This window comes from Xyrauchen texanus, chromosome 38 (assembly GCF_025860055.1).
Source record: "Xyrauchen texanus isolate HMW12.3.18 chromosome 38, RBS_HiC_50CHRs, whole genome shotgun sequence".
Lineage (NCBI taxonomy): Eukaryota > Metazoa > Chordata > Actinopteri > Cypriniformes > Catostomidae > Xyrauchen > Xyrauchen texanus.
The window spans coordinates 31772449-31795129 of NC_068313.1; the positions used below are offsets into that span (position 1 = coordinate 31772449).

General features: G+C 38.4%; 1 protein-coding gene across 2 annotated transcripts in view; it reads left to right on the plus strand.

Moving 5' to 3' along the window:
* LOC127631589 (roundabout homolog 1-like) overlaps positions 1 to 22681 on the plus strand; it is a 296494-nt gene that overhangs the window by 69785 nt on the left and 204028 nt on the right. For both annotated transcript variants that reach the window (XM_052109827.1, XM_052109829.1), the window contains exon 2: positions 13963 to 14049. In XM_052109827.1, coding sequence (XP_051965787.1) covers positions 13963 to 14049 — 87 coding nt within the window. The remainder of the gene's footprint in view (positions 1 to 13962; positions 14050 to 22681) is intronic.

Below are 22681 nucleotides of genomic sequence, written 5' to 3' on the forward strand. Positions count from 1 at the left end.
TTGTTGCCATAACGACATAACGCCATAAACCCGAAAATGCTTTAAACAAATTTCTAACTCAATTAATACACTTTTATGACAGTTAATAACAGTTTTAATAGAAGTATTATTTTAAGATCTTTTATAAAATGATATACTTCGCTTATCTGCCTTTAAACTAGCAGTAAACTGATATATCTGTTTTACCAATTAATCGCTGCCCAAAGTTTCTTTTTGATTATCGGCAAACATCTATGGCGATAGTTGCGATAGCAAAATCCACTATTGGTCGACCTCTACTTTAAACTCTTTAAAAGTTGTCCACATTCACTTCCATTGTAAGAGCCTCTGCGTAACATCGATTTTTGCTTTTTTAAAGAAAGGAGTATTGTGTGTGTGTGTGTGTGTGTGTGTGTGTGTGTGGTAATCAGCATGATGCCACAAATTCCGTTGATTGAGCTTAACTTGTATTAAACCCGGAGAATTCCTATTACAGCTATGCAAAAATAATACAGCTGACTGTTATCTGATAGGTGATTGCCCATAATGTTCAAAGGCAGACGGAACCCGAACTGTTCCATAACATCACTGCAGTACTGGATGCAATGGTGACAGATGTTGACCATCAGGACACTGTTCTTTCATCAGTTTACCCTAGCATAGAAAAGTTGTGAAAATGTTTCCAGTGTAAGTTTCGGCAGATTTAGTGTGGTAAAAGGAGCTAATGCATTATGAACAACATGATGACCGTGGCCATTGCTTTTTATTTTGAAAGCCATGTTTATAAACAATAAAAATAGAAAGAAGCAGGGGAAGGATAGTGGTATATGTGATTTAATGTTCATTTAAAGAGAAACACGTCAACAGTGTTTACATCGAGCCCGCTTCATCTCGCATCTCTGCGTCTTCTGTGAACCGGATAATGACATGCAGCCCGCAAATGCCCTCTAGTTGTGGGAGACTGTATAGACAGCCATATCAACATCTGCTGGCTTGATTTCAGAACACATTTATCTTATTACACAATAATCGATTTTTGATCAGTCATTAATATCCCTAAATCATTCTTTTGAGTCTTTTTTGAGATTTAAATTTTTTTTCAAACCAGTTATGTGTTCACAAAGGCTATGTTCAGACTATTATTAGATTAGATTTGCGCGTTCAGACAAAACCAACTTATCTGCATGGGTTGCTTTGGTAACGACGTAGGCGTACCCACGTGACGATGCTTTCAAAACAGATGCGGGAAAAATGGAGATGCATCATCTCGCTCTCCTAATAAGCACCCTGTGCAGTCGCGGTACAAAACTCCTCTGTCACACAAGACAAACTCAGCGATGGAGGAGAATGGTAAACATTGTGACGTTCCGTGCTGCAGTCGCCGATTTTAGATGTCATTGTTGTGTTAAGAGTGACGTAAAAGATCAATTGAAATCCGAATTGAGCAGCCAGAGCGTCCGGACTTCAATTGCATTTGAAACCACCTCCCAATGTGGTTTGATTGAGATTTGAAAAAAAATCTGATTTCATGTGGTTTTTTTGCTGTCCAGATGATCAAATACTACTTTGAAAAAATCTGGATGTGCAAAAAATTTGATTTTTAGTGGCAGTCTGAACAAGGCCAAACTGTACTGAATTGGTCTGAGCAATCCTCAGTTTAATAAGTTGTTTAGATAAGAGCTGCCCAGGCCGATTCAATGTAAATAATGAACAAATCATTCTGACCTGTTTTGTGAAGCAGTTCAACTGATTCATTCAAATAATTTGACTCAAATTGATGATTTGTTTACAGACATCATCAGCCATCGCTACAGCACAGCCTTCATTTGTTGGTGGCTGGTCACTAGTTAAATTAATTCAGGATGCTCAGTAGCTCACACAATTATATCTGCTGAGCCAAACATTGAATGTTTCTTTCAGACATGTTAGACTTGTTATGAGCCGAGTTAACTCACGGACTCATTGAAACAAAAACTTTGCTAAAGAGTTAATTTTTATAAATTGTACTGTTTTCTTGCAGACCTTTCAAGACTACAGAATACAGTTATTATGTGGACAATGAAAATGGGGCAAGCAAATAGTGTATTTTGTATTCATACATGGGTTAAAAGAGGTCTCTTTAACCTGAATAACCGCATCACATCACATCCTACATCATATCCTACAGCCATTTTGAAGATGTTGTTTTTGTGACTTTTTTAATGAGATGTGTGTCTCATACTGGTGAAATATTTTAATTTGTTTTATGACCTGTAATTATGCTGTCAACAGCTCCTTCAGTGAAGATGGAGCTGTTGACAGAAGTTTTTTGCTTTAGAAAAGTAATTTGCATTTTATAAAAAAAAAAGTCTTTCTCAAAGTTCTGACATGTAAAATAAAGTGGAAAAACTTACAACAACTCTATTGAATTCATATTTTTTTTTAATGTTGTATTATGTACAATAACACTCTAAATCTAAAGGGGCTACTACTACTACTACTACTAATAATAATAATTATTATTATTATTATTATAATATTAAAAAAATGTATCTGGGATATAAAAGTTTTTATGAGTAGGACTGCACAGGTTCTTTGCTGTATTGACCTGTCAGCATCCAGGACCGGAACTATATTGTGATGATGATGAGGGTGGGGCCAGGCCGTGACTACGCACACCCAGCCCCCAATTGGATTAATCAGCCGAGGAGAGGGATAAGTGCAGCGGAAAGCGGCAGTTCGGGAGAGAGAGAGCCACATGCAGCTGCCATGTGTGTGTTTGTGTTGTTTGTCTTTTTGTTTGCATTAAACATTATTTTGATGGTTCAGCCGGTTCCCGCCTCCTCCTTTCCCAACCTTAACCTTGTTACATTGGTGCCAAAACCCGGGAAGGAGGAGGGATGCACTGTTGTGGAGTCCTCACCACTGCCACCCACCCAAAGTAGCAGCCGTAGCCATCCGCCAGGGGACGGAAGCGTTGCTGCCGCTGGACACGGAGGAACGACCACCTTCCGCAAGGGAGGAGGGGCTCACTGCCAGCCGGCTTGAGCGGTGGGGCCGCTGCCAGGGGCGGAGGAGTTCCCTACCGGCCACCAAAATGCGGAGGGGCGTTCCATCCGATAGGGGTTGAAGGACTGGCTCCGATCCACCTGGGGAGTAGGGCCTGTCGTCCACCAGAAGGTGGAGGAGTGATCGAGGACCAGGGAACTGGGCAAGCATGTTTTTTTCTCTCTCGCTCCGCCTTGCCCTTTCTCTCTCCTCTTTTTTGTTTGTTTTGTTTTCCCTCCCCTTGCCCCCCTCCCAGCCCTAGAGAGGCAGCGAAAAGCCTGCTGGCAGGCGGGGCCAGAAGGACATTATTTTGAAGGTTCAGCCGGTTCCCACCTCCTCCTTTCTTAATTGTAACCTTGTTTAATATATGTTTTGTAAAATTACCATATACTGTAATACTAATACATATAATCATGGTTTGAGAGTGTGATTTGATCACTGAGCTTGGATGAATGATTATATGCAATAATAATTTTAAAGTGTAAATTAAGGGTTTATTTTTATGAATCATAATTTATATAATTTGTTTCATAAATCATAATCTAGGCTTTCCTGAATACACACAAACACCTTCCTATGAGCACTGCCTGAGAGCATAATCCATTTAGTTGTGTTGATATACAGTACAGCAATGTTTTTACAGAGTAAATCTTTCAGTGTAAATCACGCCCTCTCTATCCCACAGTTCCCTCGGGTTAAAGATGGCAATTCAATGATACATTGTCATGCTGCTTTCATGGAGATCTGCAACTGAGAAGCTTTTTGAGGTTTGGGACTGTGTGTCCTGCAATGTCAACTACATATTTACCAGTGTTGTAGGGGAAGCTACTTTGAAATTTAAACTTTAACTTTCCAAGCTGTTCATAATTTAAAATAGTTCAATTACAGTAAATCTACTCATTAAAAAAATATATTTTTATGTGTCCCTTTTCTTTAAAGTTTTTTAGAGTAAAAATTTGGGTAAAAGTGAGGCACTTACAATGGAAATGAATAGGATCAATTTGTAAAATGTTAAAATTCACACTGTTTCAAAAATATAGTCAAAACACAAACTATTTGCATGTTAACATGTTTTTGTATGATAAAATCGCTTACAACTAACCTTTTCTCTGTTAAGTTGTATCCAATTTTACAACTTCATTGCAATGATGATGTAACATTGTAAACCCTAAAATAATTGAAACAAATTTACAACTCAATTAATATAGTTTTATGATAAAGTTGATAACAGTTATAACATAATTATGAATGTATGTGCTTAAATAAAATTATAAGATTCGCTTTTCTGCCTTTAAACTAGCGGTAAACAGATATTGGCTTTACCCAATATTTAGATGTCGGTTCTGTGAAAATATATGCCAATAGATTCTATTGTTTGCTTTCTCATAGTGTCTCCAACTGCAACAATAATAAATCTTATTCCTCATGAAACCTCATTTGATGAAATATAAAATAGCGTAACTTTGTAAATGCTTTAATTTAGAGCATAGTGACGGAGCCAAGACTCCATCATTTAAAAATATGAGTCCCGTGAATATTTCTGGTTTATTAATAGTTAAAAGTCCCTCTTTTTTTTCTGGTTATTACTAGGATTTTGGTTGCACAATAAACTGCATCTGAGTTCCGGTAAAAGGAATCCCCAGTGTCGTTGGGGGAAGTTTCTTCAAAATTGAAACTTTAACTTTCCAAGCGCTCATAATTTATGTAGGTCCACTATAGTCAATCTACTTTTAAAATAATATATAATTAATTACATGCAATCATGATGTACTAACAAAAAGTAACTTTATAATTTATATAGTACAATATATATATTTTTTGTTTTCTTTTTATATATTCTATATATATACATACACTCCACAGATTTCATATTAGCAAACTATAGTTTTGGCAAGTCGTTTAGGACATCTACTTTGTGCATAACACGAGTCATTTTTCGAACAATTGTTTACAGACAGATTGTTTCACTTTTAATTGACTATATCACAATTTCAGTGGGTCAGAAATTTGCATACACTAAGTTAACTGTGTCTTTAAGCAGCTTGGAAAATTCCAGAAAATGATGTCAAGCCTTTAGACAATTAGCTTCTGATAGGCTAATTGGAGGTGTACCTGTGGATGTATTTTAAGGCTTACTTTCAAACTCAGTGCCTCTATGCTTGACATCATGGGAAAATCAAAAGAAATCAGTCTAGACCTCTCATAAAACATTGTTGACATCCAAAAGTCTGGTTCATCCTTGGGACCAATTTCCAAATGCCTGAAGGTACCACGTTCATCTGTACAAACAATAGTATGCAAGTATATAGACCAGGGGTCCCCAAACTACGGCCCGCGGGCCGAATACGGCCCGCCCCCACATTTGGACCGGCCCTCTGAACAATGCCATGCAGAGAAATATTTTTACAATTTAATTTTAAATATGTTTTAATCATATCATATTTGTATTTGATAATACATATTGGCTTTCAAAATAAAATTGCCCTTAGTTATAATTATTAAAGTAGCCAAATTATTTGTTAGATTCACCCGGATTAACGTTTCATCGTGATCGAGCGGGTGCACGCGATCCAGCAAGAAAATTGCTTTACTACACAGAAGTCCGATGGTTAAGCCGGGCAGAGTTTTGAGGCGTTTTTACGAGCTGCTACCCGAAATCAATGTTTTTCTTCTGACAAAGGGCAAAACTGTCCCAGAACTTATCGACACAAAATGGAAATGGGACCTCGCTTTTTTAACAGATGTGACAGAAATGTTGAATGGCCTCAACGTGCAGCTCCAAGGCAAGGGGAAACTAATATGTGACATGTATTCCTACATAAAAGCATTTGAGGTGAAACTAGCACTGCTTGTGGGACAAGTGCAAAAGCAAAACTTCACCCATCTCCCTGTTACCCATAGCCTCTCAGCTGAGAAACCAGTGGTCCCATTCCCAGCTGAAAAGTCAGTGGAAGCGCTGGAAATGCTGAAGGCGGAGTTTGATGTGCGATTCCGTGAGCTACATGTCCACGCTAAAGAAATCCGCCTTTTTCAGAACCCTTTTGCTGCTGACATTGACGAAGCCCTGCCTTTATCAGTTTGAGTTGGCTGAGTTACAGAACTGTGATGTTCTGAAAGACGCGTTTAAGCCCAACAGTCTCATTGAATTCTATACTGCCCTCCCTAACGAGACCTACCCAAACATCAGAAGGAATGCAATGAAGATGTCCACACTTTTTGGCAGCACGTATATCTGTAAGCAAACCTTTTCACGCATGAAACTGATGAAAAATCCGATGAGATCAAGACTCACTGATGAACATTTGCATCAGTCTTTGAGACTGGCTGTGACAGGAACCTGACATTGGACTTCTCACCAGCCAGAAACAAGCCCATAGTTCACACTGATTAGCCTAATACGCATGAGTAAGTAAATAATTTGATTTCAATAGCAATGAATATGAAAAAATGTCATTACGATAGTAATAATGCTCTTTTAATAGGCTATATATCACTTGATGGTGCATAAATAATAAATTAATCTAGCATTAGGAGGCATAATACTGTAAATCCATTTAAAATCATAATAAAATCTCCACAATAAATCACTCCGGCCCATGCCATTTTCTGTTAGACTACGGCCCTCCATTATAGAAAGGAAAAATGATGTGGCCCTCATAGAAAAAAGTTTGGGGACCCCTGATATAGACCATGGGACCACGCAGCCATTGTACCACTCAGGCAGGAGATGCATTCTGTCTCCTAGAGATGATCGTAGATCATAGTGGTGAAAAGGGCTTGTTAATGACAGAGGTCAGAGGAGAATCGCCAGACTGGTCCAAGCTGACAGGAAGGTGACAGAAACCCAAATAACCACACGTTACAACAGTTCAATGCTGAAAAGTATTTTTGAACATACAACACGTCGAACATTGAGGCAGATGGGCTACAGCAGCAGAAGACCCCTCCGGATACCACTACTGTCAGCTAAGAATAGGAAACTGAGGCTGCAGTGGGCACAGGCTCACAAAAACTGGACAGTAGGCAATTGCCTGGCCTGACAAATCTTGATTTCTTCTCAGGTACACAAATGGTAGGCCCATCTGCAGCCTCAGATTTCTGTTCTTGGCTGACAGAATTGGAACCCAACATGGTCTTTTGCTTTTGTAGCCCATCCACCTCAAGGTTTGACATTTTGTGCATTCTGAGATGCTATTCTGCTCACTACAATTGTACAGAGGAGTTATTGGAGTTACCATAGCCTTTCTGTCAGCTCAAACCAGTCTGGCTATTCTCCGTTGTCCTCTTTCATCAACAAGGTTTTTCCATCCGCAGAACTGCCACTAACTGGATGTTTTTTTTTTACAGCAGTTACAGAAATACTCAAACAGCTCGTCTGGCACCAACAATCATCCATGCGATTTATATAATCAACCAATCGTGTGGCAATAGTGTAATGCATAAAATCATGCAGATACGGGTCAGGAGCTTCAGTTTATGTTCACCATCAGAATTGGGAAAAATATGATCTCAGTGATTTGGAGCTTGGCATGATTGTTGATGCCAGATGGGCTGATTTGAGTATTTCTGTTATTGCTGATTTTCATGCACAACAGTCACTATAATTTACTCTGGATGGTGCCAAAAACAAAAAACATACAGGTCTGCAGATGGAAATGCATTGCTGATGAGAGAGGTCAACAGAGAATGGCCAGACAAAGTCTATGGTAACTCAGATAACCACTCTGTACAGTTGTGGTGAGAAGAATAGCATCTCGGAATCGGATTCTGAAATGCGGGTTGGCACTGTTTTGGCGGCACGAGGGGGACCTACACAATGTTGGGCAGGTGGTTTTAATGTTGTGGCTGATTGGTGTATATACTTAATTGCAAGTAAAATTAGTTACTAATTTTAAGTAAAATGTTACTTTTTTTTTGCTTTGGTCTATTTGATAATCCTATAGTATGTTCAGTAACATGGTCGATGTTGTTAAAGTGCCATACATAATTTCGAAATGAGTGAGGTTACAGAATAACTACATAAGCCATCTATCTTTCTTTCTGTTAATTTTGCACTTTTGCAACAATGTGTCATCATGCCGGGAGTATTTTACCTCAACTGTTTTGCCCACAACAAAGTGTGGCAGTGGTTAAAGATTTATGCGAGTCAGACATGAATGCAGGCTGCAATATTTCCATTTCAAAGCCTAGAGCTCTGTTGAATTAGCTGAGGTTCTGTCACACTCTTATTAAATTATGAAAAAAATCCCCTGCTATTGTCATCTTGGCACTTGCTAATGATGGTGGTAGCTGTAAGGCTGGGTGAGACCTCATAGTGTTGAGAGTTTTTTTTTTTTACAGTTATTCTTTTTGAAGAACCGTGACCTTAAAGGAATGTATCTTGGATCTCAATCTAAGTCTGTTTTCAAAATGAATAGATTTATCATGACATGTTTGTGAGAAAGCTGAGCTATTATGATGGTGGAAATAACAACGTTAATGTGAACAGGGGAGAGGAGTTTTTTAGCCAATCAGAAATATTGTATGTCTGTAAATAATTTTTTGCTATTACAGGATTGATGATATTGCTTTGGCACCATTGGGTCAGAAATTAAGGGGGCTTCGGAAGAAAATGCCATTTTGTGGCAGAAATACCCCAAAATTCAAAATATGTCAGCAAAAATTATTTCTTTGTTATAGTTCTTAATATTTTATTCTAGGCCTAGTTATTAATAAAATATAATTAAATTTTGTGACTTTGTTGTCATTTTCTATCTTTATAAATATGATATTTTATATAATTTTATTGAGAATTTATGCATGTTTATATTTATATATAATAATATATATATATATATATATATATATATATATATATATATATATATATAGATAGATAGATAGATAGATAGATAGATAGATAGATAGATATACGTAAACCATATATTTCTTTAAAAGGGGATTTGTTCCTAACCATATAAATGTTAAAAAATGCCCTTGAAAATCAAATCCAGGGGGTTTCAGATTGAAGCCTCTCGAAGTGTGGCAGTCAGATTGAAGGCGGCTTGTCCTTGTGGAGAGCTTCATCATTAATCATGGCTGTATCTCTGGCTTGTATGACACTGCATTCAGCACCTGTGCCCTTTTACCATGGTTTTCAAACCCTGAAGTGGCTTTCATTTACTCGCCACAGAAGAGCTTATTGTACCAAACACTTTAACCTCCCAGGCCTGAGCAATGCCCATCATGTGCTCCGTTTAGCTGCGTGAGACCTCTCCAGCTGTTCTGGCTTTTACATGCGTGCCGTGATTTTGACGTAGATTGATAGGTTAATTCATAGAGCACTTGACAAACTATAAGTGCAGTGACTCTGTGAGCTACAAGCATTAACACTTTGTATTCAGTCCTAATGAGATCTCCTCCTTGTAGAATTCCTGATGTTCTTCAGACTAACCTGTCAGCTAAGGATTAGGCTTGTTTGTCTGGCCTTGGTATTCTTTAGTTAAGTGTCTGAAGTAATGCATGCATATTCACTACACTGAACCATATTGTGCAATTTAACTTTGGTTGGGAAGCTCAAAGCCAAACTTCCATGCTTTGTACATAGGTTAAATCATATTTATTACTTGTTTTCAGTTAAATGAGTCTCTGTAACTAATTTAATGGAATTGTTTAACTCATTTAGTGGGACTGTCGAAGTTGCTATTTGCCTGGATTCCAAAGCAATCATAAGTCAGATATTTCAATATGAAATCAAAAATGTATCCAATTCTAAAACCAAATCTGAGCTATGCTATTCACACTGATTTTATAACAATTTTCTAGTTTTCTATAAATGCTTCTATTTTAATTTTTCCTGAGGAACTTTAGAAGAAGGAGTGGTGGTGGTGTAGTGGTATAAGCACATAACTGGTAATCTGGTAATCAGAAGGACACTGATTTGAACCCCACAGCCACCACCATTGTGTCCTTGAGCAAGGCACTTAACTCCAGGTTGCTCCAGGGGGATTGTCTCTGTAATAAGTGCACTGTAAGTCGCTTTGGATAAAAGCGTCTGCCAAATGCATAAATGTAAATGTAAATGTAAGAACAACATGATCACATAGAGCATTTACATGTTGCTTCCGAAAGTTTATTTAACTTGAAAACAACCGCATTCAGCCGAATTACTGACAAGCGCCATTCCTCATCAGACATTTTTGCTTCAATTCAAGCATGAACCCGTGGGAACCAGAAAGTATTTGCGATTGTGTAAACAAAGGTGAGACCGAATCGGAGGTTGCATTTTCGCTCAAAAATGACCTTCTTACTATACTAATAGTTTACCTTCATACTATACTAATAGTTTACCTTCTTACTATACTAATAGTTAGTTTGAGTGAGGGGCAGAGTTGATAAAATATGAATTTCTGTTGACTGTATTAAATCAATTAAAATAAAACATACAACTCGCTTTTGGCGCCACTCTGTGGACATTTAACACGGAAACAAGAACTCAGTGTGAAAACGTAGTTTTTTGTTTTCGGTGGAGGAAAATTCCGTTGCAGTGTGGATGAGAGGTGGAAACATGGCAAAATCAATGCTTTTTCAATTGAAAACATAATGTGGGCGTGGCCTAAGACAAAGTTGATGCTTTAGTTAACCATTACAGAGAGTTACATTAAGTCTTCTCAGCAATGAGGAGCAAATTTCAAGCAATAACATTTTACGCTGGGCCAATACTAACAACCTCAATAGCACTGAAGATATGTAGATGGCCACAACTTAATATCAAGATGCCAGACTGTCTGTTGCTTCTAAGCTTTCTGAAACCACCCTCTATCTCATGCCATTTCTCCCCCATTCCCTCTACGTCTCTTTACAGAAGGAAAACCTCAGCTGTAGTCTATTATTATGATGCTTGGGTTCTTGCCCACTGTGTGTACCACAATATCTTCATGCATAATTCCTCCCATGGTCATTTTCAATTGGAGCTAATCAGACCCACAGAGAACCACGGACCCTGGTGTTGCCTTGCTGGAGCCCTGATAATATACATTCATGAGCTCTCATGCACTGGCTCTGTTATAGTCATCAGATATAGTGTAATATAGTCGCCCCACAGTCAATAAACCCCAAATTCAAGCTTCCCCTACATTAATACTTCAGACAGTGCATTTATATTTCAACACAATATAATACACACATAGTTTTGTGAATGAGAAGATATCATATCAACATTTTTATCTAGAGATGTTATCACTAACCGCCTCATGATAGGCATCATGTTACATAAAGTATTTCACAATTCAGTACATCACAAGACATGGTATCATAATTGGATCATTGAAATGGCACCAAATGCATGAGAAAGAATCTGCATGTCCATGAAAGAAAGAGTGAATCTTCAGGCTCCGTTGACTCTCTATTGCGGATCACAGAAGATGCGGAAATGGCGGTTTTATTTGATAAACTTTGCTTCTTTATAATTTCACTGTAGTATTTGGTATACGAATACGAGTAATATGAATACATAACTTAATGAACAAAAATATCAATACATGGATCAAAAGAATCGATACAATATTTTGAGAAAAAGTATCCGTGCCCTAAAATTCGTGAAATGGGTTTAAATATGGTCAGATGTGTTATAGCTGACTGTACTACACTCTATTGGTAGCTGAGAACATTCAGATCTCAAATGTATCTTAAATATTTTATATATTAGCCCTTAGTGGTTAAACTAATGTCTTCAAAAGTGACTCATTCTCTTTTGGTGTGAAAAAGATACTACTTATGCACTTTTTTAACTAGAATCCAACACTTCCGGTAAGATTCACAAGAGTGTGGAGTTAAAGCAATCTCTCGTGTGACGGATTCACGTTGCCATGATAGAGGTAATCTCACATTCTCCATTCAGTTGAGACATCCAGGATAAGCACATAAATGCACCATTGTGAGTAAAGAAACAGCTAAAAAAACAACCAAGCCACTGCACAGAGTTCCTCCTCACTTGTAAACAGTGCTGCTTTTCCGGTAGTGACGCACGTGCCTCAGTTCTCGCAAGTTTCAAGTGCCAATGCGATTACGTCGCACGCACATATCAGAAACATGATTTAGAGTTAAAAAAAAGCGTATCTTTTTCACACCAAAAGAGATTGTGTCACTTTAGAACACATTTATTTAACCGCTGGAGTCATATCGATGACGTTTATGCTGACTGTCTGTGATTTTTGGAGCTTCAATCTCCATCCACTTGCATTTTAAGGACCTACTGAGCTAAGATAATTTCCTAATTTTCTTCAAATGTGTTCTGGTGAAGAAAGAAAGTCATACACACCTGGGATATCATGAGGGTGAGTAAATAATGAGATAATTTTCATTTTTGGGTGAACTATCCCTTTAAGGGACAACCAATGGGTGGAAATTTGTGAGCGATGAGTGTTTCAGTTCTGTGAAGATCTGCTGGCAATCTTCTAAATTCTTCAGGCAAAGATTTGGAGCAGATCTTGTTATAGGTTTGCTAATAATGTACATTAGGTTGATCTTGTTTAATGAGTTTTTGCACTGCAAAGAACTGGGGTTCTGGGAGCTGAATAATAGGAAAGTCTAATTATATGGTGTCAATACACAAACAGACTGTTTTGTCTCTGATGTCAATTCCATTACTTGTGTGACCTGTATGTTTGCATGCTTGCTGTTGCATGGCCGTAAAATTGATCTTCTGAGTAATGAAAATGTCCTGTAACACTGTTGAAAATTAATGAATGACCCTTGAATGTGGGAGTATCTAATGCAAGCTAAGATCAAAACAGCCAAAAGTCTCCTGCCGGTTATGACCTTGTGATTCTGTGAACTCACTTGGTGAGATGTTTGCTGAGAAACTGCTTTGTTAGCATAAGCAGGGACAATAGTGTACCTGCTCTGTGCTAGATACAACAACACAAGAGTTAGCAAACATGGATAAAGTCATTAAAGCTTCATTAAACTTCTTTAATGAATAGAAACAGTAACATTGTCTGGAAAGCATTCATAGTACACTGTTTGTAGGGTGAACGGAAGGACAGACAGTAGTCACACTTCCATGAGCCCCAAGTACTCTCCAGTGACCTAATTTTGTTTTGCCTGTCTGCTTTCTATCCTTGCAAATGATGCCAATCATCTGTTTCCCAGTCATCTGGCCAATTCTGACCCCCTTTTTTTTTTTTTATTAAACAGCCCCCTTCACCTCCCCTCATCCCAAATTAACCCCCTGTCAGTGCCCAACAATGGAAGTGGGCATGGCCCAGTCTGATTTATCCCACACTTGGCCATGATGGGGGCATCAGCACCACCCCTCTGCCTGGTGCTCCTTTCTAAAGCCAACATAAAGCAGGGCTGTCAGTCCATCTTCAGGAGAATCGACATGCGCTGATTGGGGAATTAGTTTTTGTCAATGACTGTATATAGAGCTAAATAGGGTGCATGTCAGTGAATTTGAGTGTGTATATGCGGTTGGGTAGTCAAAGTTCTGAGCATGCGCTCTCTACAGGGGCATCTGCTGCTAAAGGCACATATTGTCACTCTTCAGACATAGACACAGACATTTAGAGCACATAGAGATGCTGAACATAATGCTTGCACCTCTTAAAGCCTGTGAAGACAAGGAAAACACCATCATTTCCTTGACCTGCACCAACAAAGTCTTGGGCTTGTCAACTCTTGGCATCCTTCAATGGATTAATGGCTCATAATTGATGATTAAGTCCGAGGAGTACCTATACACCATTTTTGTTTTAGACTTTTTTGAGACCAATATACGGTATAAAGTTTTTGTTGATTTATTGATAATTATGCAGTTTGGAGGGTGCAACCGGAGATGGAGATATTTTAAAAGTCACTGTCTCCAGAGCCTGGTTCTGCTTATATGCTGGTATCTAGGTAACTGGGGTGCCAACATGTTGCCGTTGGCCCCATACTCTTTGCTTGGAGTCTCAGAGCATGTGTTACTTCCAACAGACACGGGGACTCAGGAGGGGACTAGCAATAGGGCCACAGAGGCCCCGACTGCAAAACATGATGACGACAACTCTCTGGGCTACACAGGTAATGCTGCTTGTATTTTATGTTACTCTTCTGTATTCACAATATATATATATATATATATATATATATATATATATATATATATATATATTTTTTTTTTTTCTTACGCATAAAATTAATTAATTTCTATTCTTTCCATTCCTATGCATTATTATTAATGTTAGAACCTGTCTATTGTGGGTTTTTTTGTGAAATATCCCTTTATGAAAGGATATTTCTGATGGGTTAATTTAAAGTGCTTCTTCACTATTTTATTCTGCCTTTGGGTGTTCATGGATGACTTTGCATGACCTTCAGCTTATATACAAAGTTTGATGGTGCCATCTGCATTGACCAAGATTTTCTCATATTTCATTTAGACTTTGACTTTTAGAACATCAGTTTGTGTTGTTGGGTAATATAACATGACAAAGTATTACTAAAAAGTGACCCATTTCTGGTTAAAAAATGTCTAGTACTTTACCACCTCGCATTGCGCCTTTGAATTTTCCGCCTCGTTTGCGCCTTTGCCCTTCACCTGAAAAACAATGTCTGTTGGTCCCATTTGCATCAAGCTAGGTTTTTCCCATTTAAAAACGTTTTATATTCTTCACAAAGTGTTACTTTAGTCAATATGATTTGTGGAAATTGGACACCCTCTCCATGTTATTTTTGGAGATGTTCCTAAAACATTCTGATGCTTGTGACATAAAGCAAGAGTGTCTGCCAGAACCTCAATTTCCAGATTAAATGCACTCAGAAGAAATGAGTCAATTGGTGAGAGAAGATCCCTGACCCTTTTTGCTTAAGTGGAAATAGAGTTCACCTTCCAAGGGCCCTGGACCAAAGCAGAAAATCTCCTACTGTGTGTGTGTGTGTGTGTGGTGTTATCCTTGGAGAAAGCTTGCTAACATTCTGACCTTCGTTGGGGGAAACAAGTCGATAAGTGAAAAGGTGGCTTGCTTTCTCTACATGGGTGATCTAGTGGAAGATGGGAATTGCTGGTATAGAGTGTAGAGAATGATACTATTGCCTCGAAAGTACTCTATTTCAGAGGCTCACAAGGTCAAAGAGACAGTGCAGAAGATACTTATTGCTTGCCTTTGGTAGAAATAAATAAGTACAGTGCAGTTAGACTATTGCAACTGGCTTTTTCTTTGACATGCCAATATATTTTTGTCTCTAATTGAGTTGATCTTGCCAATTCAAAAAATACAGAAAACAGCACTAAACATGCATGATACAATAGTATAGCCTATATGTTTTTGATAATACTTTTACGAATTGTATATTTTATGTTTCTTTTACTTTCAGCAAACATTTAGGGATCTCTTTGAAGATTTATTTTATTTTATTTTTTTACAAAATATGGCCTACCTTATCAGCTCTGTCTGTCAGTCCCTCGATCTTGACTTAAAACTAAAGGTGACAGAGCATTTGCGGTGGCAGCCCCTAGACTTTGGAATGAGCTTCCATGAAATCCAGTAAATCATGAAATCATCTCCGTCTCTAGTGTCTTTCCAGGGGACCTTAAAAATTTTTTTATTTTCCTTAGCTTTTAATTGTACTAGGTCAATTTATATTTTCCTGTCTTTGTTGGTTTTAAATGCTTGTTGACTCTTAAGCTGTATGTATGTGATTAATTTTTTTTGTAACTCCATGTACAGCACTTTCGTACCCAGTGCGGTTTTTGAAAGTGCTCTATAAATAAAACTGAGTTGAGTTTCCTGTAAAATAAACACTAGAGGCATTAAAACAACCATGACTTTTATTTCCATTCACACAAATCTTAAGTAAAACAGTCCATTATAAGTTCAAAAACATTTACTTTTCAATTTGTTCCTCACACATCTTATGACATAAAGCGCTTTTCCTATAGTGAATGACTTGTAAGTGAAACATTTTAATGTTCACATTATAACCAGATACATTTATAAGCTTGTTCGAGTGCAAACAAATTGCGTGGTATCTCAACTGATGCAAAAGATCCGGGTATAATTCCTGAAGAGCACACAAGTCAACATATGAGTTGTAAGTGTCAAATAAGCACAACAAAATAAATAGGAGGTCGGATTTGTTGATTTAGATCTCGATATGGCATTAACCTTACATTCGTCTTTTTGGGAGAAAATGTAACTCTCTTTTAGTGTCACATTTCACCTTGTAACTGCCGCAATATATGTAAGGAGCCACACAATATAATTTTTTCAAAAATGACACCAGTCACGCAATTTTCATGAGACCTAGAGTATGGCAGTGAATAGTTTTGTCTTTGCATCCAACAAATTAGCAACAAAGATTGCATCTGGCTTCATTTTGTAAAGAGACCTGATTTGTGTCAGAGTACCAATAGGATGTGTTTCTCCATAGAAAATGTCTTTGGAACAGATTGGTCAATGTGGTACTCCGCCAAATGTTTGTCCAGAGAGCTGTGGCATTTCAGATGTGTGCCATTAAAGCATTCTGTACCCCTTGCCCTTATTGAAGAATTAATCTTTGAAATAGATCAAAAACCTATAAAGCTATGTATTGCGTTGTAGAAGTATTTTATCAGTTTTCTTACCCTTTTATGATACACTGTTCTCATTAAGCTTTTTTTTTAACGTGCTACAGCTCACACATGTAGTGTATACTGTTAGGGTAGTACTGTTGTATACAGTACCATCTGTGTTTGTGGTCTTATGCACCTAGCTTGAATCTTTGAAATAGAACAAAAAGCTGTAAAGTTATAGTGTTCATGAAGCTTGTTGAAGGGCCATAACTTACACATGTTGTGCATTGAGGACTGTGCCTGTGGTTGTTCCATATGTACCTCCCTGCTGGGCGTGACAAATTAAGACAGAATATTCTATTAGTCCTGTCTCCTGTGCACACTCATTACAGGGTACTGTTAGGGCCTAGAGTCCTGACCTTGAAGGCCCCACCATCATTACAATGACCGCATACTTAATGCCTCATATTATTAGTGGCTAAAGCTTCAGCCCGTACAAATGCAAATCCTCCACACGCTTGGTGTTACATTTTTCCACCCCTTGTGGAACACAAATACTCTCACAATTGAGCTTATCCACAAGGCGTAATCCCCACAAAGCATCCACTTCTCCCCACTGTGGAAAACATGGGAAATGCAGGTCCTGCCTTTAGGCTCAATCCCACTTGAGATGTAATTACCTCCACCACAGTCGTCCAGAGGGGTCTCTCCACAGAGAGGGTGTGGGCACTTATATTTCTTTTCCCCATCAAATCTCTTTTCATCACAAATCCCAGAGCTTAACTTTCCCTGCGTCCCAGGAAATAGGGCCATCATGCGAAACTCTCAATGCCGACCAGGCTACCTCTCAAGAGCGACTGAAGTGGTGTGGAGAATGAAAGGAGAGGACTAGCTGAGCAAAAAGCGAGATAAGAAGATAAGAAGCTGCTGGTGTTTGACTTCTCATTATTCTGTAACACATCTGTTGTGCACGAGTTCAAGAAATTTAATTTGTTTATTATTAACTCTGAGATTAGCATGGGTGAAGGAATAGAAAATCTTGTCGTTTCCAGGTGCTAGCTTAGAGGCATTTGGTACACAACCAAATAGTCTTCACATTTCCAAAGACGAGGTTCTTGAGTAGTAATTTTTAAGCTTGAGTTGTAAGTTGCCTGGATTTTCCTAAAAGCACCCCCGCTGATATGTAGTTGACAAAACATCTGGATGCACATGCAGCTGAGGCCATTCAGAAATGTTAACATATTTAAAATGTATTCCCACATAAATGACAATCTTCATTGTTGGAAAGACCAATAAAAGTGGTCTCCATCATATGCTGGGTTTTGGATGCTGGTCCACGCATGAGATGCTAGTATGCTGGTGTCCCTACCAGGCTTCACAACTACCTTAACCATCAAGACTTCCTTTGCTCAACCAGCTTAAAAAACACCATACTGGTTTTGGTTGGTAAAGAGCATCACTAGACCAGCTCTGGCAGAATACACTAGCCTGGACCAAGATGGAAACTCATAATGATCTAAGCTCATCTTTATCTTGTCTGTTCTTTTCATACCAGTACTTTAAAACTCTCCAAAACTGCTTTCCATGCAATGGAGGTGGCTGGAGAATTTTCAGCTGTGCCAGTTGCCACAGGCATAGTTATAAAAGTACAACCAAACAATTCCACCATTTCAGATTCATGCTGTGTTTCTCTCACATGCTGTTTTGTCACGGAGGAGTCAATGTGTTCAGCCATTTCTGGCTGGACTTGCCCTCGTTTGGGCATGAGAGTATGCAAAGGGTGAAAGTTCTCTCTGTGTCATAAATCTGCATGGCACCTGCTCCCCCGCACTCCTTCGCCGCGTGTTGTGAGGTCAAAGGCACTGCATAAGCCGTACATCATATTTATAGTGCTCATTGGAATGGCCTGCATGTTTTGGCAGCTGAAGGCAGCAGGGAGACAGAATGAACCCTTGCAGTGTTCCTGTTGGAGGAAGGACACACTTTAAAGGAGAGAGGACGTGAGAGAGGAAACATAGGAGTTTTGAGAGGTTGAACGCTGGAGCATGTGGGAAGGAGATAGAGGTGAAAAGTCAGATCCGGGTGAGAAAGTAACTTTTTTGGCCAGTACTGTAGAGATCTCTCACATGTGGCCTCCAAGATTCCTAGGTGATTGTTTGACTATGTCAAGCATGTTGTAAATCCACCCATGTTTCACCATTCCTGTTGCAGATAAATCCACTTGAGAGAAATATATGACTTTGGATGTTTTGCATGTTAGTGTAATATGTAAAGTAAATGTTCAACAATATGTCTGTCTCTCAGTAAATCAGGAAGTAGCGCAATGGGCAGTCCTCATATTTGACAGGATAAATCAAATCAAAATGAAGTGCAGCAGAGCAAGTTTTCTGATTTCTTTTCAATATATTGTGTTTCTACATTTGGTTTATTCTAACCAGTCAAAAGCCACACTAGATTCAAAATTTTAGACTCAATTTAAAACTCAATTTTAAGGTGCTGAATTAAATTCCATTCCATTTTGGTTCTTTGTGTGTTCTCAGCATATTTGAACTGGAAATGGTGGAAACTGTTTGGCATCACCCTTTGCAAGTGCCAAGTAGAGCAAAGTGTGATGCCTTTGCAGTTATTTGGCTTGGCAGCATAAAATGAGAGATATGCATATAAGCCATTCTCAATTTCTTTCCAAAAATTTGTGTAAGAACTTGAGTTTGTGTGAAGAGCAATTTGGGAACAATCAAACTTGCATGCATCCTCCTAGGCATTGATGAAGGAATATCTAGTTGTCCTTGTTGCAGTATTTCCAGTTTTATTCTTTTTTTTCTCTGTGGGGTTGCGTTAATAATTCAGAAGGACTGCTGGTAAGGGTCTTGTCTAACAGCTTGCAAAGTACTGATTGGTTGAATCCCCCATTGTGAAGGTTTATAGGGCACAAGGAAGCCAAAGACACTACTTGGCTGAGTTTCTCTTTGAGAGAGCTTTATCATTGTTACAAACTTTACATACACCAAGGTCTAGGAGAAATTAACATAACACTCGTATTTTACATTATTGCTGGTTGCAAGAAGAGAATCGGAGACAACCATGATGCACAGCTATAAATGTCAATTGATGTTAGATTTATTACCACAAGCCAAACCAACTAAACTGAGATGCATGATGAGCTATTTACAGTGTAAATAGTACAACAACAAAAATAAATAGAGACATAACACAGGGAAAAGGAACCTGGGTGTCGCCAAATCAACAAACAAATAAAAATAATTCCCTTAATCTAATTCACAAGCCCTCTAATCTGCCTACAAATAGGAAAATGTAGAAAACAAAGAAACCCAAATTCTTCAGCGTACACTAATTGACCTACTCTAAGGTAATCACAAAAATAAAAATGGTGGCACACGCTCCTTACCTAATGTGTGTAACAATCAAATATTACAACATGTACCATGTATATCGCGCAACCTGCTTACCTGTTCTCTTTTCCCCAAACAAAAAGAACATCAAGTTCCATTAAACAGTGGCATAAGGCACCGATAACAAAGTAACACATAACCGATTCAACGAGTAGGATTCAAAGAAACAATAAATTACAACAAAGGTAAATATCTCAAACAAAAGATCACACACTGCATGTCTTTTTTTTTTTTTTTTGGAGCAAGCATGCCGGATGGTTTTTTAACAGGCGGGGCGGTGGCGGATTGGGTGAGGTCAAAATGCAATGATGATGATTGGCAGGTGACATATCCAATAAGCAGAAGCCTGCGAGTGAGACAGTGGAGTGAAAAGAAATAGAATGAGATAGAGATAGAGAAAAAACTAAAAGAAACACCAAATCACACATGGAACATAACCATCCATTTAAGCCTCTCCAACCAGTAAACCAATTAAGCCTGAAAACACAATGTACCTTGTTCTTGCCACTCTGCTTAAGAGATAGAGGGGGAGCAGGGAAACATGCTTCCTTCTGATGAGAGCTAGTTAGAAATTGGGACAAGCTGAAAAGACCCATAGTGTATTGTATTTTTTGTTAATGTATCTGAATCCTGTTGGCCTGTTGTTCTTGGTGCACTCATGCTTGGCATTATGGAAATTAGACACTGTAGAGTGCTGATGGAATATAAGGAGTGTAAGGATATCTGAGTATACCAAAACTAGCGGCATCTAGTGTTCTGATATTTCAGAGTAACAACCGTACATCCACGTATCACTCCGCTCATCCAGGTACTGTGAGCCATCTTTCTTGCTTCTCGGATCACTTTGTGATCTCTTCAAGTAAATTAATAAAATAATTTAATCTCAAATCAATGTTTCATATGCATTTATTTATTTGCCAAGTAGTCTTGTAATAAGCTGTATAAGAAATCAAATGGTCATCAGAATTCAGATTTCAGCTGATCAGCCACTTATGTCTTCACACAAAATTACAGAATTTCAACACAAATCAATGTTTAAAGTACATTTAATTGTTTATTTGGTAGGCAGTCTTGTAATAGGTTGGATAAAGTCTGATGGTCAGTTTCACACCAACAGAAGTCAGATGCAAACCAGAAGTTGATTTTAGCTGTTCAGCGAGCGCTTTCTTTTTACATATTTACGCAAATTAATGTTATGTCCATGCATTTATTTATTTGGTTAGTAGAAATGTAATAAGTGGGATAAGGTACAGTCAGCTGGTTATCACAAAATAGACCCCTTCAGGGTCATACAGGGTGTTTATTTTGCAATAACAACCAGCACCAGTACATTATCCCATACTTACAGCACATCTTGCTGTTTACATAGTGTCTTGCATCATGAGAACAGCATTTTTAAGATGCCATGTCAAGGTAAAACTTTCACACAGAGAGGAACAATCAAGTTTTGAACAATGGACCAATTAGACAAATCTGGGTGGTGTAAGCATATTTATATATGGAAAGCGTATTAAGTGTTTATATTTGCAACGGTGTATGTTAATACACTTATAAATGCACCTTGTGTTTAATTCTGTTTAAATTTAGCTATTTTTAAAACAAGAATATATCCTGTTTAAACAGTGCTTAAAACAACCGTACAAACTACACTGAGATTTTTCCCAATCACACACTAGCTTCTTGAAAAGAAACCGGGTGCTAAATGGAATTCAGTCCATGCAGGCAAGCGGAAACGAAGCAGCCTGTTTACCAGCTCACCAAGCTTTTGTGTCCCCCGATTGCAGCATATTGCAAAGCTCTCACGTTCTTTTGCATTTGCCTTAATTCACATCTTTCTTTTTGGTAACGTGGTAGTGTTCTGCATGGAGGGCCTCTCTGAATGGCAAAACAGAAACAGATTTGTTCAGCCCCCCTACTCACCCCAAACTTACCCCCATGGCTGAAAGCACAACATAGGGTTTGTAATGAATGAACAGAATGTTCTCTTTAAGCTGTTTTCAACCACTATTCTAGCCTTCCATTCTCTGTGGGCTTTCCTGTTGGACGTATTTTTTTACATTATATTGTTAGTCAATGCTCTGTAAAGAAATGTTCAATTCTGTTGTGCCTCACCTTTCCAAGATATTGACTGGACATTTCTTAAAACATTTTCAGTATTGATTATAAAAATATTCTTTGTTGCAATTTGTATGGTGCTTAACAAACTTTATTGGTTGATGTTTTTAATGTGAGCTTGTGGTTGAACAGTGTCCTGGTTGGAGCCCAGATGGCCCTCCGCTAGAGAGATTCTTTCCCAGTGACGACACTGCACTCAAGATGTCCTGAGAGATCGCACAAACTTAGCTAGGTTGTTTCTTAGCCAGGCTGACAAGCCACGGAAGTTTTCTGCTTGGAGGGATCCCGGAATTTGACAGGGCAGCACTTACTGGCTCACAGTGTATCCCAGCTGGTGTGGCCCTATGTCAGAGGTCCTCTGGAGTTTATAGATATCCTTACAGGATTCACTCCTCATCTGAGGTCTAACTGGATATGAAACCATTTGTCAGTATCTTTATGGAGCGCTTCTTTGAATGTATTTCCTCAGATAGACAGCTGTGTGATCTGCATGTTGCTGCATCAAACAAGTCAAAATAGGATGGTATATATAATCATTTTAAATAAGTTTAAAAATGTATAGCTCATTCTCTTTTTTTTGAGCAACGTACCTATTTTCAGCACCTAGAGTTAAAGGAAAATGTTATAAAAGCATCAG